This window comes from Poeciliopsis prolifica, unplaced genomic scaffold (genome assembly GCF_027474105.1).
Source record: "Poeciliopsis prolifica strain line A6 unplaced genomic scaffold, Auburn_PproV2 SCAFFOLD007, whole genome shotgun sequence".
NCBI classification, from domain to species: domain Eukaryota; kingdom Metazoa; phylum Chordata; class Actinopteri; order Cyprinodontiformes; family Poeciliidae; genus Poeciliopsis; species Poeciliopsis prolifica.
The window spans coordinates 12133442-12153051 of record NW_026562382.1 but is presented as its reverse complement, the minus strand read 5'-3'; the positions used below and the strand labels follow the sequence as shown (position 1 = coordinate 12153051).

General features: G+C 40.2%; 1 protein-coding gene across 1 annotated transcript in view; it reads right to left on the bottom strand.

The window, feature by feature from the left end:
• LOC129361300 (activin receptor type-1-like) overlaps window positions 1-19610 on the bottom strand; it is a 29125-nt gene that overhangs the window by 1055 nt on the left and 8460 nt on the right. The window contains exons 2-11 of the mRNA XM_055032063.1: window positions 12161-12231; window positions 11392-11646; window positions 9023-9295; window positions 8577-8843; window positions 7149-7354; window positions 3895-3994; window positions 3298-3444; window positions 2137-2412; window positions 1146-1343; window positions 107-237 (exon numbers count right to left, since the gene is read on the bottom strand). Coding sequence (XP_054888038.1) covers window positions 107-237; window positions 1146-1343; window positions 2137-2412; window positions 3298-3444; window positions 3895-3994; window positions 7149-7354; window positions 8577-8843; window positions 9023-9295; window positions 11392-11646; window positions 12161-12224 — 1917 coding nt within the window. The 5' untranslated portion in view covers window positions 12225-12231. The remainder of the gene's footprint in view (window positions 1-106; window positions 238-1145; window positions 1344-2136; window positions 2413-3297; window positions 3445-3894; window positions 3995-7148; window positions 7355-8576; window positions 8844-9022; window positions 9296-11391; window positions 11647-12160; window positions 12232-19610) is intronic.

Genomic DNA, 19610 nt, shown 5'->3' with positions numbered 1-19610 from the left:
CTGCATGATGAGAAGAAATGATTCAGTGTATTTGTCAATGGCTGCAGCATGAAGTTATATGTTGTAACATCAGTATGTGTGAGTGAAACAACTGTTTGTTACTCACTGGGTCTGAGAACCATCTGTTTGGGATATTGGGCCTCTGCTGATCCACACACACCACCTTCTTCATGTCCTCAAAGCTGGGATCACTGGGGACCACGTCATGAAACGGTGGCTTATAGTCCTCAACAATGCCTACATGTAGAGGAGAGGATGCAAGCAAGCAAAAACAAATAAAAATTAATAATGATAAGTCACATTCTGTTCGATGGTTCACTGATGAATGCAACAAACATTTAGTCTTCTAAAGTTAGATTGCTGAGGTTTATTCAAGAAGGAAAAGTGGAAGTATGGAAAATTTTGCTTCTGATTCCTTTTATTTGTCAATGAAAGTTTTTAGGGACAAACAAAACATCACATTAATTAGCATACACAGAGTAGCTGCTGCAGACCAGCACATTAGGGGTCTGCATACATTTTATATTATCATGACAAGATGTAGATGATACTGAAATGGTTTTATAAATGGAGTGGTACTTTTCCAAATGATTTCTTTGGCAAATAATACATAAATTTATTGTAGCACAATAAAGAGTTGAAAACAGCAAAAATCTCGACAGTATGTTGCTGGCATGATGTTTGGCTAACCAACATTTCTAAACATCTAAAAGAAAACATGGTGGAATGGAGGCTCATTGAGGCCTTAATGTGATACTTATTCATTGATCATTAAAATCCCCCTCCCCCCAAAAAAAAAAATCAACTGTGCACACACATCGTTCAACCAGACATAAACCTATACACACATTTTGTTTTCAAACTCCACTGAAGTTTGTGTCACTCTTCAGGTTGCAACAAAACATACTGCAAACCATCTTTATAGTGAAGCATTTTGTGTAACTGTTTTTTAAAATGATTTTTCATCCATACCGCTTCCGATGCCCCCGCAATGGCACCGGAATGGCTGCAATGGCACTGCATCACCACTAGGGGGCACGCCCCACACTTTGGGAACCACTGCATTATGTTGTCCTGTTTTCCTAATGACCAGCTCATCACTGTCACTGCGACAGAAGGTAAAAAGTTTTAATGAAGCTACTGACCGTTGCTCACTGTCCTCCTGGCGACCTCCCACAGGACAAGGCCCAGGGCCCAGATGTCCACTCTCTTGAAGGACTCGAAGCAGTCCATCTGGATGGAGTCGTCCAGCACTTCTGGGGCCATGTAGCGTTTGGTGCCAACTTTAGGGTTGTTGCCCACATCCAGTTCATTGGTGTCTTGAAAATGCATAACTGCCAGACCTGAAATAAAAACCAAGAAAAGTTTTGGTTCTTCCTCCAGAAATTAAGATTTGCAAATGAAAATGGTCTGAAATAAAACGTCCAACATCGTGTCTTTGCGGCAACAACCTGCTGCATTGTCAGTGGGAGGTCTCCAGTCCTAAATGACTATATCATAGACAGCACACTGGACTCATATAGCTGAATTAAACCAAAAAAACACAGCTAATTTAGAGCAAACAGCCCTGTCGCAGCACACAGGATGTACTTCAACACAACAACAACTCGCTGACGAGACAAACAACCTCCACCGTGTTTGTCTGCACAGCACAATACGTCATCAGCAGCCAAATTCATTACATCTAACCCAGCCTTTCAGCTGAATTAGATGTGCTTCAAGCATCTGTGAAATGGAACATTGGTGAATCAGATTAAATGTTCCAAGGTCTTGCAAATGAGTTTTTGGTTAAGAGGCATCAGATATATTTAGTATTGCTTGTTTTTCTAATTTAACAACAAATATGGCTTAGCAGACAGACAGGCATGGAGGGATATTTGCACTGACGTTGAAACTATTTGGCTTTAAAATTCAAACAACCTCTTCTGTAACGATAACGTGCCAAATGGCATGATGCACAAACCCTCTAAGTGCCTTTGATGAAGTCCCATTAAGTGAAAACTAATGGGACTTTGATGTTATCCCCCACAACATCAAAGACAAAGACTTTTTACACAGTCCTAATATTTGCAATCTGACTTAGATACAAAAATACATTTCTGTGCTGTATTTTCACACAAAATGTAATATTCTTACCCAGGTCAGCAATGCAGCACTGTCCGTTCTTTTTCACCAATACATTTTTGCTCTTCAGGTCTCGGTGGGCGATGGCTGGCTTGCCCTGCGTGCCAAAGATCTCCACGTGCAAGTGTGCCAAGCCACTGGCTATTGAGAGTGCCATGCGGAGGCAGCTGGACGCATCGAGGGTGCTGAGCTGAAGATAGTCGTACAAGGAGCCCATTTCGTGGAAGTGAGTGATGAGCCACAGCTGAGTGCTGGAGTTCCTGGAAGTCATGTCTGATGCGATGAAGCCTGAGTTGAGAGAGACATATTTAAGCCGCTGACTGGTTATTTGTGTGTAAGAAAATAAGACTGCAGTCGACCAATTTAAAAACAAAAACACAAGTACATAAAATATTGTTTTAGTCAAGTTTTATATTTTAGCAGTTCAAGGAAATCTATAGTTTGATACAAGAAATTCACTGGAAAGGAAAAATGCACGTTTACCGACATGTCTCAAGCCTTTTTGAAATTTTTTTTAATATAAAATTTATATGAACTGTTCCTGTATTACTAAATCAACATGAATCTATTCCTACTGAGTAGATTTATTAGGGCTTCTAAAACTTTTTTTTTTTTACAGGAAAAGCTTGGGTTGTTTGTATGTAAAAAAAAAAAAAAAAATCCCAATAATATACTTCCGTTTTGTTGCAGAATATCTTCGTAAACTTTAAAATATGGCTTTAATTATTAGAAAGGTTTAACCCAATTCCTAGGTAAAGATAGATCCAATCATATGGTCATTTGCAGAACAGTGATCTGCATCCACTACAAAATGTCTACTACATTTCAGAGCTATCATAAAAAACATTTTACATTTCTTACATTGTTACGGAACATTTTTAATCTGAAAATTCCTCACACATCCAGTCCATCTGTTTATTTTACAGTAGAAATTCCCAGCAGAAAATTATGCAGGAGTCAGATTTTAAATGAAACCTCAGACTGTTATGCAACATGCAGGATTTGTTGCAGCCAGAACCCTGTTCTAAACACAATATTGCTGGTCTGTAAAGACACCACAATTATTTTTTTAAGTAAGACTTAACTGAAAACACACACAAGAAAAAAAAAACAAAACAGTAAAATATTTTCAGCATTTTTGAAAGCCTTGTTATTGATAAACATGCTACACACCCAGGATGTTTTCATGCCTCAGCAGCACAGTGTTGTAGATTTCAGTCTCTCTGAACCAGGACTTTTCATCTCTGGAGGAGAAGATTTTCACAGCAACACTCTCCCCCTGCCACTGACCCCTCCACACTTCACCATAACGGCCCTTACCTGGACAACCACAAGAGGAGAAAAAAATGAAAATGCACACAAGCCTCTTCAGCAACAATGTGGAAGTAAATATCTATGTTCAGCTGAAGGATTTGTTGATGAACACTCGACTCTACTCTGGTGGGATATGTGAATACCAGATTCTCTCTGCCCTCTAGTGGCCACAAATTAATTTCTGTGAGGTTTCAATAGAAGAAAAATGTCATCACGATGACCCAGGAAGAGCATGTACTGTTCAAGAACTTAAATAACACATTATGTCACTTTAAAGTCAAAATAAACAGTTTTGCAGGCTCATCAGGTGCAAGGAAACAATTTATCAGATAAGGGGATCAATGATTTGTTCCTGTCTAAACAATAATGTGAGAGGGCAAACACAGATTGTTCAGTTTTGCGGGACCTGACCATATTTGGAGAGAGGAAGTTTACAGTGTTTGACCTGCAACTTACCCACACACTCATTCAGAGTGATCTGTCTGGCAACAGTCCGCTGTACGAGAAACGGGAGTCCTGAGCCGCTTCCTGAAGTGCAGGAGTGATCCAGAAGATCCTGGAAAAGCCCAAAAACATACAGGGTTAGGAGGCTGTTTACGTTAGTGCGAGCCTGTGTATAATTTGGTAAGAAAGCCATTTTGATGAAAACAGCCCAAAAGAAAATCCTGAGGCTCAGGACTGCAAATGATGAAATACAGAGCATCTGGGAGTCAGATGGGGATTAACACACGTGAGCCGTCTTTGATGTGGCACCTAGACAAGACTGGGAGGTGTGTGTGTGAGGGTGGGGGATAGATATATGTGTGTGCTGGAGGTGCAGAGTGCCCCCTGCTGAGTAAACAACAGAGGAGGCACCACCTCCTCCACCTCCTCAGTGACTGCTGTGGGCGCTGGAGATTTTATCTAATCCGAGAGCCAGACTCCAAAACAGGCGCAATGCTGCTAATCCTTTTATTTTTATCTCATCTACACTCCACAGTGTCGAAAGGCTGCCACAGGGGGGCAGTGCATAGCTACGAAGTGTGCAGCTGCTGAGCAAAAACAAATGACTGAACAGAGAGGAGGGGAGGGGGGGTAGACAGATTGAAAACAGAGACAAGTGATGGCTCAGATAAACAGATGCATAATGCAAGAGCTGCCTGAGAGACAATTTGGAATCATAACACAGGAATGCAAGGCTGAGGCCATAAAATAAATGATGACTTACTCTGCATAGAGCTGCAGAAAGTTGAAATGGGTTAAAAAAATAAAAAAAAAAAGATTTTCCAGGAGGTTATATTAGGGACAGGCCTGTAAGCAGAAGGCAATCAGAGCAGTGCAATATTGTTATTGTCAGAGTGGATGGCTAGGTAGGTAGTCAAGCATATTTTTATAAAATTTTTTACAATGCTGAAGCAGAAGAATCCATATTTGGGGCCTTCACTGCCAAATGGACTGAAAGAAAACACGGTGTGGTGCAGAATTGTATTTTTCCAAGTATTTTGTCACATTACGTCAAATGTCTGTCTATTTCCGTGTGATCCATCAACACCAAACAGCACTTAGCTGTGAAGTGGAAAATGATGCGAGGTTTAAGATTTTTCAAAAATAAAAATTTTAAGTGTGCCATCCATTTGTATGCAGACACACAGACTGATCTCAAATCTTTTGGGATAACGCTCGAAGAATTTCTTCAGCAACTTCACAGTTGCCATATATTTCTTCGATGCTTCTTCATAGAACTGATGCTCCAAAGCTCTCCCTGCTGGCCTGTTCAAGAAACGTAAACATCCATATCTTCGTAGGTTTACCAGCTTGTCAGATGACCACAACCACTTGAGGGCCCTCTAAAACCTCTACTAATTTTAATAATCCAAACACCATATACACCTTAATATGCACAGTTGGAACTATCTATGTACAGTCTTCCTCATCTCTGCTCTTGTGGGTACGGCAGTGTCGTACCCACACACACAGGAAAATGAATGGTGCTCAAGCCAACAGTGAATCAAGTAGTATTTTGAAAGGTATTTTAGTTTCATAAGCAGCATTTTCTTTTGAATTTGAAATATACTCTACGTAAAAAAAATAATCTAATAGGTGGATGTTGTTGCAAATAATTTAAAAAACTCCACAAAAAAATGTGTGAAAACTGAAGAAATACACCACTGCATTTAGATGTGACAGAGTAAAGTCTTTTTTTCTTTTGGAAACTATGGAAATCTTAACATTTTTCATTCATTATTCCTGTTGGTCTACCATATAAAATCAGTTAAAAAAAAACTTTCAAAAAAATTCAAGAGCTAAATACTTTAGCAAGTTGTTGTACATTGATGGTACAAAAATGTACAAAAACTGAATATATTTCTTACAAAATGGCAGTTAATCATGGAAGGTTTTAATTGGGCTGCAGCTGGGCACAGACTAAACTTTGACTTTTTCCTGCTCATCTCGATTGCCTTGTATGAGTCAGTAAATGCTCCGCAGAGTCATTTTTCAGACGAAAGGCTAACCACAGGGCTCCACCTAAACTCTGGATCAGTTTAGCAGTCCTCAAACACACAAACCACACTCTGGAAGACACACAATCCACAGTTGAGTGGAGAGAAAATAAATAGCAAAAACATTCCTCTAGGAGACGGCAGCAAAAAAAAAAAATTTACTGAGACGATGCAAAACACTCTCCTGCTCCTCCCCACTCTCCCGAGTACAGCTTTCACACAAATATTCATGCAGAACCATTTCTTTCCCCCTCCGACAGAAAACTGTTTTGAGATTACGATCAGGAAAGTACACAGCTTTCGGTCGTGCCCTGCACTGTTGAATCATGTTTGAAGACATGTTGGCCTTGCTTCTTTTAAGACCTAAATATTACCGGTACAGACGTTCAGTCTTATAAACTAACCTACATCTGAGAACAACATGCCTTAATAAAAGAGGCCTAAGCTTGGTGGTGGGATTTAAGATGTTTATGGCTTCATATTTAAAGTATAGTTTAGAGCAAAGTTGTAAACCACATTTCCACAAACAGGCATTTATTATGCATCAAGTACCTATTATGCATTATTATGTCAACAGTGTGTGCAAACAGCAGGCAAAAGCCCCACTTAATCAAAGTAAGTTAACACATAAAATACTGCATAATGTTTATGTCGACTACATAACCAAGTACAGCAAGCAGAAATTATTTTCTAATCAGAAGAGAAATGAACTAAGAAAACAGCAATTTGTATCCTCAATCAGACTCAGGAAAACATCCATTACTGAAAAAACAGAAGCCATATTTTAGATTCAAAGCCAGACTCCTAAAGAAAAGCTCAGCAATCATTAAAATGTCTGGTGTACGATGGACAATGAAAGTTTCAGTTTTTCAGAAAAGCCATATGTTGGAGTCCCCTCCCCTCAAAAAAAAAAAAACTGACTGAAGACAAGTTAAGTTCTCTTAAGTCAGCTGTTTGTTGTTGTCTTGTCAAAGTAAAAACTGTCACTTTGCACTCTGACAAAGACGAACCACCCACGAATATCCTTAACATTTACAAGGACAGTTGGTATTTAAATGCTGTATAGCTCTAGATAGTAATAGACAATTTTGACTGATGCCAGTTTTGTCCTCAATAGAACAGGTAATTCTATTGAGTTAACTATTAACATTTATTGGTTTAATTTTCTATAATCTCTTCCTTTCAAACACATCAAGGTGGGTCACCTCCATAGGATCATGCCATACATACCGCCAGAGTGCTCTCCCCCACGTTAGACGCTATTAGTCCGTCTATCGTTCCGTATTCGGCGTCTCGTGATGTCAGCCTTTCCATTTGGTTGCGGTGGATGCGTCTAAACACGAAGATGGCGGCGGCGGAAAGGATGATGAGAACAATGATGGGTGCCACAATAGCCATCGTCAGTGTGGTCACATTGTGGCTGGACAGTTCATCGACTGCAAGGAAAAGAAGAAAGATGAAATAAATACAGCTGTTTTTTTGTGTGCATGGACACAAGATCTGTTTCTGGTAAATTCAGGTAAGATAGTCCTTTCAGAGAGTTTTGGGTGGACATTTAAGTAACTTAATAATACTTCAATGTGTCGGGGTGCAACTCAAATAGCCTAAAAGGAGTATTTTGTCATATATTCATCTCACAATGTGGATCAAATCAAGTCATCAGCATGATGAACTGACCACCATTCATAATTTCCAAATGGAGAAGAGTGCTCCACTCTTCCTTCAGCACAGACAATGTTCTCCCTTTACCCAACTTGCATAATGAACTCCTTCATACACATAACTAGCAACTCTGTCTGGGTGCTCAGGCTTCAGCCAAACTTTTAGAGAAAGGAGGGTCATACTTGGCAGGAAAAACACCTAGAAATCCATTTACCATGATCATTCATATTTCTAGCAACTCGTACATAAAGGGCAACACAGAAAAGGTTACTCCCTAAGATTATGTGAATTTATATTGCAAACTAAATTAGTCTCGTATACATATTTTTAAGTTATTTAATATTTTTTACAATCCTTAAAAGGCAATCTACATCTTTTGACAGAAAAATTCACAAGTACATAAATGTGGAAGAAACAAATACAGCTGATTCTGGTTCACAAAGAATGTTTTATGGAATAAGATGCTCTGGTAAGATCATACACAAATTCTATGTGAAGGCAAACTCACACATGGTGGTGGCAGCATCAGGCTGGTGTGATGCTTTAGTTTACCAGGAATATGTGATCTGGTCTGAGTTGGTGGTCGGATAAGTGAACACCATCCAAAAATCCATCCTAGACAAAGTCCAGTCCTTAATCTAATGGAGGATCTGTTGCAAGGTTTGAAAACTCTACAACCAAATATGACTAAGTTTGAGCTGTTTACAAAGAACTGACAAACATTTCAGTCTGTAGATGTTCAAAATTGAAACAGGGATATTAAGAAGCAACTCTGAGCACATGATCTAATAACCATTATCTGTGTGTTCGCTCATGGTGAAACGTCTACATTTATTCAAAATAGTCTATTTTTTTATTGTAATCTAAATTGAACTGGATGGAAATAGTCTTTAGGTGTTTGAAACTTAACATTTCCTATCCAATTTGCAGTTTAGATCACAGAAACAGCGAAAGCAATCAAATGAAAACTTTTAAGAGGTCTGAACTTTGTCGTACATTTGATTGGAAGCCTCACGGTGCTGTTCATGTTGCACAGATGCCCCTGGCAACACTCAACTATCTGCTCCCTGGATGGCGGCGTCTTGCAGGTCATCGTGCTCTGCTCCACTGCCTTGAAGCAGCCTTTCTGGTGCACAAGCAAGCCACCGCTGACTGTCAGAGATGAGAAACACTGGAGGCCTAAGCAGCGACTCGCCGTTACACAGGAGCTGCCCTCGCATACACACTCATGCTCCTCTGCGCTCAGGAGCTTCTTTTCCCCTTCTGAGAAATATTAAGGAGAAAAAGCAGCTTTTAAGTATTTAATTTTATGTACATTAATACTAAATAAAATTTACACAGTTCTTCCCCCTTTTTTTTTTTTTTTAAACTACCCAAGAAAATCTTCTGCATGCTACGTGACAAGGTTAGTGGTGAGCAGCAACCAGTGTGCACAAAGTCACCTTTTCCTGGAATTTGCACTGTGACGTTCATGTTACACAGATGGCCCTGGCAGCACCTCACTACATAGACCGATGAGGGTGCCATGGCGCAGGTGGCTCTGCCCTCCTCATCGTCCCTCAGGCAGCCCTTCTGCTGGACGACGGCCCTGTCGGTCACGTTCAGAGAGGAGAAACACTGCTGGCCGGTGCAGCGCCGGCCGTGCTCACACGCATCTCCCTCGCACACACACTCCTGGTCTCGGAGGACTGGTCTGCCGGCAGACGGCTCGACATCTGATAAGAGGAAACGCAGATAGGAGAAAAACCCATTAGAGCAATACCATTACTAGCCCATTCAATTAAATGGCATTCACTCATATCAGAAAACGTGGGTGGAAAGTGCTGGCCAGTTGCTTCAGACACCACTTAGTTTTAAACATGTTTTCCCCATTTGTAATCTTACACTTAAAACAGATAAGATTAGGGGAAAGAAAACTCATTTTAATGTTTTAGTCTTTCAAAATAAGTGATATCAGTGTTAATGTTAAAATGATTATTTTAAACAACAAAAACTAATCTTTACTGGTAGCCATAAAAAGTTCCATAAAATAAAATGTAACCAACATTAAAAATCTTGCTTTAGTTTTATGAATGTGATTTGAATGTGAAAATGTTTCTAAGGACAATCAATTTGACATGAAAACACCATCAATTTGCATCTTTAAGATGCAAACATTTGTTTATCTCAGGAAATCAGAAATACTCAGCTAAACTCTTCCAAAGCCACAATACATACATATATGTGCTTTGAACATTCTTTTCTATTCCCTTGAACCTTTTAAACTATGAGGACATTTTCATTTCTGACTTTCTTCACGACACACAGGTGCTTGTGTAAAATAAATAAATAAATAAAACTCTTCCCTCAACAAAGGTTTGCTGCAAATTGAGACCGCAGATTTCTGACGGCAATCAGGAAATCAAACGATTCCAGCATCAATATCAGACTTTTTTTCCAGTGGTTTAAAAGGCAAGTAAAGTCAAAAGGGTAAAAAGTAATTACAAGGGAAGCATGGAGTCATTTTCTGAAGCCGTTTTTCAACATTATAATTCATTCATATCAGTTTAAAATAGTCCTAAAATCCATATGTTCTTAGATTTAAGAGTAACAGATTTGGTCCAACTATGATTTTACAGCGGTTTGTGGTAAAGAAAAAAAAAAAGGAGGGGTAAGTCCTTTATAGCAGGATTTCAATGGCCATGGTTTTAAATCTTCTGAAGAGAAGAGAGTGTAAATGACGACCTGGACTGTGGTCAATGTAAATAGATTGTGCAATGCAAATGGTCACAGATCCCTCTTTCTGTATGATCCAGCACTGTGGAACATTCCAGTAGAAAACTATGAGGCTGTCCTAGAGACAAAATAATACAATTTATTAGCAGCAGAGAATTAGGGGGGAAAAACATTTTTTTTCAGGAATTCAGGAAATGAAGTAATGAACCTGGTATTCAAAGCCTTATTTGGAGGACCTGATACTGTAAAAACTGAATGTGACATATTTCATCATATTTAATCTATTTTCATGTTAGTAATGCAAGTATGTTTTATTACGAGGTATTTTTGTCTTGGTTTCAACCACAGGGACGGCTGCTCAGCCCCAAACATGATCCCCTTCAAGAGAGCCTCGACTAAATTTCAGCTTCCTATGAAGCTAAATAAAAACTACATTACATTTGCAATACATCGATAATCCATCTCTACCAGATGTTATGCATGATCTCTAATCTGAAGGAGCTGAGTGAGGGAGTCGTGGGGGAGAGGTGCTATGTAATGCAGAAGCTCTGTAGCTTGGAAACTGAGGAAGAGTTGTGCCCCGAAAAGAGGAGGAGCTGTGGCTTGAAAAGAGGAGGAGCTGCACCTCAAACCTCCAGGAATTTTGCACAGCTGAAAAGTTTCCACGGGATACTAAGAAACTTCTCAAACACGCATGAAAGAATCAAGGCAACACTCCAGGTATGTTTTTGATAAGGGAATAACATTACAACACGATGGAAAGTTGATTTTACATAACACTTCCCCCAACATGGCTTTTCAGACCTTTTTAATGCCAACCAAAAGCTACATGAATAAAGCTTGTAAAACTAGAAATATAGGGGATGATTGGGGGATCCTGCTGGCTCAACAGAAGTGACCCAGTTGCAAAAACGAATGTCGTCCAGCCAAGTGGTGATACAATTGAATTATGCTAGCCATGTTAGCTAGCATATTTTTTGAGGAAAAAAGTTCATAAACGTCAATCAATAAAGACAAAACAGAAAATCATATGGAGCAATGTTCAAAATTATGGCAAAATAAATATTTCCAGTGCAGAGACTGGATGATATCTCACCTTTCTTTGGAAACTGTAACGAAACATTCTTGTTGCACAAATGTCCGTGACAGCACTTCACCACCAACGCCTCAGTTGGTGGCTGTCCGCAGAGCAACGGCCCATCTTCATCACCTTTAGCAATGCAGCCTCTCTCAAAGACTGTGGTTCCATTCAGCACTGAGAGAGAAGCAAAGCACTGCCAGCCAAAACATCTCTCCCCATCCCTGCAGAACGGTCCTTCACATAAACATTCAGTTCTCACGCCGTCCTCACCTGGAAAAAAAAAAACATTTACACCACACATCAGATTGCATCTTTTTTAGAGAAAATCCTGCATGGAAAAACCCATCCATTTAAGGCAAACAGCCTACTTGATTTTGCGCGATGAATGACTCCTGCTTATCCTTCTTCCAGATTTGGTTAAAGTGAATGTGCTGTAAACATGGGCAAAACGAGTGGTTTGCCACTCTGAAAAGCATTTTCCATTGCAATCCACTGCAGCTGTTTAAAATAACAGAGCCAGACAGCAGATGAAAAGGAGACAGACTAAGAAGGGTGGTGAGAAGGGGGAAGAGAAATGTGTGATTTTTTGGTGTATGCTACAAGAGAAAGGAGAGCGACAGAGAAAAGATTGTATGTACTCTGGTGACAGAAGAGTAAAACTCTGCATTCAGAGGTAGCACAGCCACTAATTTCAGCTGGATCCTTTCTTTTTGTGTCTGGGGGAAAAAAACTGTTTGAACTCAAGGTCTTTTAACTCTGATGTGCTTTGAGACAAAATTCTTACCATTCTCACAGGAACAGGGAAGAACCAGGGAGAGCAGAAACCAAAGAAAGGCCCCTCTTGTCATTGTAGACCTAAAAGAAAGAAGCAGGAAGACACTCAATGAAAACCTCATTTAATTGAAAAAAAGAGAAAATCTGCATGCAAACCTCGCTAATGTTGGGTTAGTTTAGTACTTTTAAATTTAGCTTCTTTCAGTGGGAAAGAGATGATCATTCAGCCTAGACATATTTAGAAGACACAATTTTATAACGGAAGACCTTTTCTTTCTTTCACAAAAAAAAAAGTCAACACCAAGTTTCAAATGCTCAAGCAAAGAGGGTCTCATGCCTTCCTGTTGGCCCTGGCAACAAGGCATTGAGTGGCAAGTAATGGGGAAACTGGTGCTCTCTTATTGGCTGCCTCTGTGTGAGAGAGGGGTGTGTGGATGTCTGTGCATGTTGGAGGAACAAGCTACTTGGCAGTGAGGCTAGAGTGAGGAGAAGGGGGGAAAAAGTGTGGTGGGGGGCAGGACAGCAAGGTTTCCTGGATAATATCGTTTACCTGGAGAGTATGAAGGATCAAAAGTGACAGAACAATAAATACATGGTGAATAGTTGCTTTCACAGCTGAAGCCAAACATTTTCCAACACTGTAGGACTTTCTATCATTTAAGGTAATTTAGAATCTGTAAATTATGTGTATTTGCTAAAGAAAAAGCAAATACACATAATTTACAGATTTGGTAGAATCACCTTTAAAACTGTATGACTTGGGTGAAATGTTATGGGCATCGTTCTAAAAGCTTCACACAGTAGTTTGCTTGAATTTTGGCCCATTCTTCCAGACCAAACTGGCGTAATGTTCCCAGGCCACCTTGTTTGAACAGATTGTCAGCTGTGGCTACAGAATTTCTAAGGGATTCAAATCAAGGCTTTTAATTCAGCAGGATGATTAGAGTCAATGGGAAATACCTTAATATGATGCTTTCTCATTTCTACTGCCACCACTATACTTCAGTGCAGAAATAGAGTTCTTACACTCTTAACATACCCTTTTATCCAACAAACCTAGCAAAGATTATTGGCCTTTGTTACATACCTCCACTCAATTTAATTCAGTTTTATTAACATAGAGAAAATTTACAAATAAATTAACAAATGCAGTCTACAAACCAAAATGTATAGTTTGGGGCTGGCCAACTCCAATTCTCAAGAGCCAGTGTCCTGCATGTTTTATGTGTCCCTGTTCCAAAAAATATGTGAAATGGCTGAACATTTTTTGCAGAAGCCTGCTAATTAAGTATTCATTTACTACAGGCGTGTTGGACCTAAAACACTCAGGACACCAGATCTGGAATACGGGAGATGCCCTCTCTTGATATGTCATTTCAATGCAGTCATTCTAATTCAATATAGTTATTCTAATTATAAAACAATGAGGTCATGCCCATACCCTTTGATTTTTTTAATGCCAACCCAACTGGTTAAAAACATGGTGAAAATCAAAGGAAACCTAGCCGATCGCATTGAATCACTGACGTTGCCCATAAATTCACTTTTGCCATTTCTTGCAAAAGTCCTGCTGAGCTCCAAGTGTTTTTAGTGATGCAAGAAGTGTGACTAGTTTTAAGTTTGTGAAGGCTTTAGTATGCCAGTTTCATCGACCGATACAAGCTAAGAGAGGGAAGTCAACCCTGAAGCTGCTCATTTTAAAAAGATAATATGTACAGTCTGTGGAGACATGGCCTGTAGTGTGCCCTGGTCATGTTATCCCAAGCACTGGGAACGTTATCTTGGCAACATGTGCGCCTGAGTGCATCTGTGCCGCTGATAAACACCCCAACACCACCTACATCCACTCCCACCCCTCCTTCTCCAGGCCTTTGTGCCCATCTCCCAGACATAAATGATTAAGCACGTAATGTTAGCATCGGCCAACGGCGGCGTCTGCACAGGCCGCTTGCACACAGACCACATGCTGCTCCTTTAATCAGAGCACAAAACAGAGGCTGCCACACAGAGATAATCAGGAGCTCCGTCTGCTCCCCTGGGACCAGGGAGAGGAGGAACGCCAGAGGGAGCAGACTGCGGGCAGGAGGGCAAGAGGAGGTAAGGCCTGTGGGCAGCAAGGGGACAGTAGGTCAGAGAAGACATGTGGGAGGAGCCAGCCTGTGTCAGTGAAGTAAACTAAGAGAAGGGGGAGGTCTAACTTTAGTGCCAGGGGGGACATGAGCCAGAAGGACACCCTGCTATGGGGAGGGGAGGGAGGTGAGATTATTGGCTCGTCTTATAGCTAACGGAGAAAGAAGATACACATGGGTGTACTGCAGCCCATTTAAGTTTGCACAGAAACTAAACTTGCCTTGCAGTCAGAACTATGCAGGCCTTTTGACGAAGTAGTGAGGGGTCATTCATTCACCCAGTGACGGAAATTGCCTAAAGACTGTCCTCAGCTTTTCTTCTTCCTATGTAAGGTACACCAGGTCCAGTCCTACTGCATTTAGACGCATCTCTTTCTTGGGGGGTGTCATAAAATTATTGATGTAATCAACTTTGGAAAGACAAGAAATGCAGAATAGAAAGTTCCCTTGATAAAATGCTTCTATGTTGAGTCATGTAATTTGTCTGGATGAAACATCAGATATTCATTCTGTTAATCTTTTTCCTGTAGAAAGTACTCATAGCCTTGTTTTTCTGTGTTAAGATGTGCCATCAATAAAACAGAAATTGTGTTCCCAATTGCTTATTCAGCCTTTTAAGCAAATGGCACTATAAGATAGACTGATCTTGAGTTCATCGGTTTATGACCTAGATTCATAAACCGGTGAACTCAAGATCCAACAGTTGGAGTTGAATCTAATTAATTGCATGTATGGGACAGGTCTGGATTGCTTTGAACAGAATTGGATTTTATAAGAATTGGATCAGTTTGTCAAGACATTTGCTTTGAATTTCCAGTTTAATGAAATGTTTCCATGTTTGACTGACTGTTGAGCAACTTGCACATTAAACCACACACAAAACCAGGAAACTGTATGTGCCAATAAGAGCCTAATGGTGGAAAAAATTAAATAAAAACAAAATAAATACGCCTCAGATAGCAGAACAGCATGGTGTCCTGTGTCTCCACTTAACAGCCTCAGACAGAAAATGGTTCATTACATTTTTCTTTGTCAGAAACAAAAAGGCTTTTGGGTCTAAAGTAACACCCTTGATTCTAGTTCCTTTCTTCCAATTAGATACTGGTTTAAATAAACTATAACAAATTAGCTATTTGTTATAGATAATTTGGGTCTTAAAACGTCTCATCTCTTTCAGAAAAAGATGTTCTTGGTGCAACTTCAGTCCAAGACATCTCCAGCAAAATTTATCCAGTCCCCCACACCAAAAAAAAACAACAACAAAAAAACAATTGATGGATAAAAATCTAATCAGGTCAGGTTCTTACAACTCTTATATAATGATTAGGACTGGAAAATATGACTATTATTTTTTTGCTTATCAAAAGCACAACAAAAAGTAACACTGAGGCATGTCGAAACATGAAACTGGCCAACAGCTTTGACATTGGAAACCTCAGAAAGGATTCTTGAGAAGGATAGAGGCAGGGCTAGCATCTGCAGAACTGATTGCAATTCAACTACACAATTTTGTGGTGCTCTGTGACTGTCTATTGCAGGCCTCTTCTCCTGTGTATTGAATTCCTTGGCTGTGTTGTGTAGCAAGTGCTCACAAGGCTGACATTTTGTCAAGGGTGTGCGCTTTCATTTCTCTTACTGGTTAAGTTTTAGCAGTAATAGTTGTGTAAATAGAAACACAATTTTATAAAATGCATTGAATAATTCTTCTAAAACACTTAATTCAGGTGTTTCAATCACTTCTGTGGTCACGGGTTTATGAAATTAAGGACCTAGGCATGCAGCCTGCTTCTACAAACATTTAGTGAGTTCCAGTGTGGTGCAGTGAGCAGATGCCACAGTCAACTCATTATTAGGAATGACAGCCACTTAGCAAGCCACAGAGCAGGCTCAGCAAATGCTGAGGGTCATTGTGCACAGAAGTCGCCAACTGTCTGCAGAGTCACCATCAACAGACCTCCAAACTTCATGTGGTCTTTACATTAGCTAAAGAACGGTGCGTACAGAGGCTAGTGGCTGTTTCCTAGCCTTACATCACAAAGTGCAATGCAAAACCGCAGATTGAGTCGCCACTGGAATCCACATGGCACAGGTCTTACTGGACTGTGTCAAGTGTAAAGTCAGGTGTGGATAGGTTTATATTGTACAGATTTTTATTTAGCTGTCGGGCCCAGCAAGATAAACTCTAGCGCTTCAGTGTAACAGGAGATTGTGAGTCAGACTTTCAACATCTGCATCTGAGCTCACAAATGCACTTCTGCAAGAATGGCAAGATAGTCCCAAAAACCACATTCCTAAAACTGTATGGAAAACCAGAAGAGTCTAAGCTCTAATTGATTCAACAGTTTGGATGGAAAGTTGTTTAATAAAGTGCGCTTTAACCAACTCAAAAATTGTATTTTGGGACAAGTATTTGCATAATTATTTACAAACCTTTAAGACTTCTAAGCCTGGAACTGAGTTTAAGAGGAGACAGACCACATTTCAGCACAACACAATCTAATTAATTTTCAAAGAGCACCAAGAAATAGCTGCATAACACATAAAACTGGGTACAGCTGCACTCCTGCTGAATGCTACTGGAGAGAGACCTAAAAGTAATCGCAGCTCATATTTTTTGACGGCATGTTTCTCATCCCGGTCTCCTTACAGTGATCCCACTCGAGAGAGAGCCGTCTTCATAAGAACTACTCTAAAAAGTTGAGCAGAGCTTAAAGCGATTATGTAGAGATGATTACACATGCCTTTCACATTCTGTTGTTAGCGCAGCTAAACCTAAAAAAGCAGTCAAGATGAATTAGAAACATGTTAGACATTCCTGAAAATCTTATCATCATCATCCATTACCTACAACAGATGGTTGAAAGAGCTTTCCACAGGAGCTCAAATAGCTCCATGTGTTTGGCTGCTTTGTTATTTTAGTCAATTTACTGGGATCCCACTGAAGTACATGTAAAAATTCCCTTACTTAACTTTTCAAAGGTGGCCAATGTTAATCTTAAAACCATAACATGACATGATTCAATATATATTTATGCAAAATGTTTAGTCCAGGCAAACTTTAAATATGATATCTTCAAAAACGTGAATGTAACTGACTAATAGATCAAAGGGATTAAAGAAGAAACGAGAGAAGACAAGGAGAAAGGATACAAGAAAGAGAGGAAGCAAGGAGCTGTGAAAGGGAAGGATAGATATGTGATAAGCAAAGAAGGGCACATGGGAGAAAATGAAACAAAAGGCACAAGGGAGGAAGGAGAGACACATGGGAGAGGGGAAGAAGTAAAGTACAAGAAACCAGGGAAGAGAAAAGGACACACAGGAAGAAACCCAAATAAAAACAGAGGACACGAGAAAATAAGAAAGGAAGGAAAAGTTGCAGCGATGAAAGAAATTACTGGTGGAAACAAAAAAATACAGAAATACACTAGGAAGAGAGGAAGAAACGAAAAAAGGACAGACATAAGGGAGGAAGGTAACAAGGAACTATCTAAGGAAAAAGAAAGGATACTACAAGGAACAGACAGAACAATATTAAGACGATGCGATAGTGACCAATGTCTTGAAATTTTTCATACTCTGTAAAAACATTGACATCAAATTCCATACTTTTGTACACTGCATAGGAACCCTGCATTTAGTATTCAGGTCAGCTACAATGAGAGAATGACAAAACACTACTTTGTCTGATGAGCATGGTGCATCACCGAGGTTGAGGAGGGAGGCTGCTGAACCCCTGCAGGAGTTGCTGAGTCATCACGCTGGCAGAGAGGGAGACGAGAGGTGGAATCTGTGTCTGTGCTGGCAGGCTGGCACGGTTACCATGGCACAAATAGCCCCGGCACCGAGAAGACTGCAGTGAACTGCAGGGCGGGAAGTGGAAGAAACAGGCTGAGTTCAGGGCAACGCAGAGCCTGCTGTCCGTGTCCCTGTCGCTATGCCTCCCCGACCTCCCCGACTGCCCCGCCGTCAGGGACACACAGATGGTCCACTCCTAGGTGGATGTGGGTGTAATGCAGACCTGAGGGCAAAAGCTCTACGCTTTGCAACAGCCCGCATTCATATCCACACCGCAGCATGGCAGAGCAACATGCTCGCCTTTCTGTGCCAAGCAAAAATACAACACTGGGAACAACTAAACTACAAATAAAGAGTAAACAACCTGAGCCTAAACCCTAAAGAAGGTCAGGAGGAAGTTAGCCAAGGGTGAATATTAAAATCCTTTTCAGAATCAGAGTACATGTTTATATATGGATGTGGAGTAATATCTTTAAAAAATAATTTGTTTAAAATACCATCACATAAACGGATATGATTAACAATCAGTAAGTAAAATGTCTAAAAAGTTATAACGGCAAGTAGCCATTTCTTAATTTCTTAAATATATATATTTAAGAAGTTAAGATGTGTTAACTTCTTAAAAGCTTAACATATCTTAACTTTTTATTTCAAGTTAAAATGAGTTAACTTTAAATATGGAGTGAAATTGGGCGCAACGCATACATAGTGTTTGCAAATAAGTTGGTAATCAATCTCATACTATTGTAAAACATTATTTTCTTTTAAGTAGTGCCACATTTTAAGGATTTTCTCTCTGTGTCAGCGTTCCTGACTGGTTGTACAAGCCACATGTTATCCCTCCAACACTCCCTTGCAACACTCCCTTCATCCACCCAACCGGAATATATACAAGTCAGCAAGTAACTTGCATCTCTTAACCCTTGCAAATGAAGCAAGGGTCAGATTACCTCACTTGTTGAGACAGGGGGCACAACAGAGGTAGGCTGATTTCAACCCCCCACTTGCCACATCAGTCCTTTCACACTTAGAGATGCTAAAAATGTGTCTCATTTCAACCTTGACATGTTTTGTGGATCTGCCAAGAATATAACTATCATCTCTTTGCATAAAGATTGCCTCAAATGATTACAAGCATTCTTTATCCCTGGAGGGAGGTATCCCACCCGTGATCACCCTGTATCCACCACTTGTTTTGCTGTGATCAGAGGTGATAATCAAAATGTCCAATCCGAAACACCACTGTGCCATTCCACTGAGACTAATACGTCCGTGTTCTTATGAACAGCAGCATCACTGTGCTGCTCAGAACATGGAGCTTTTTAACCTCTGGAAGCACATGTTCACAGGACAGGAGTCCCATCAAGTAGTGAATGAAAGAGGGACTTTAGTGTTTTTGGAATTTGCAGTGCCCCATCAGGCCTGGCCAGGCCCCATCTCTCATGGCCCTTCAGTTTCTCAGCAGTAGTCCTCTTTCACAAGCAGAGCAATGAGACCAAATGCAAATGGCCCCCTGCTTATGTGCAATTGTCACTC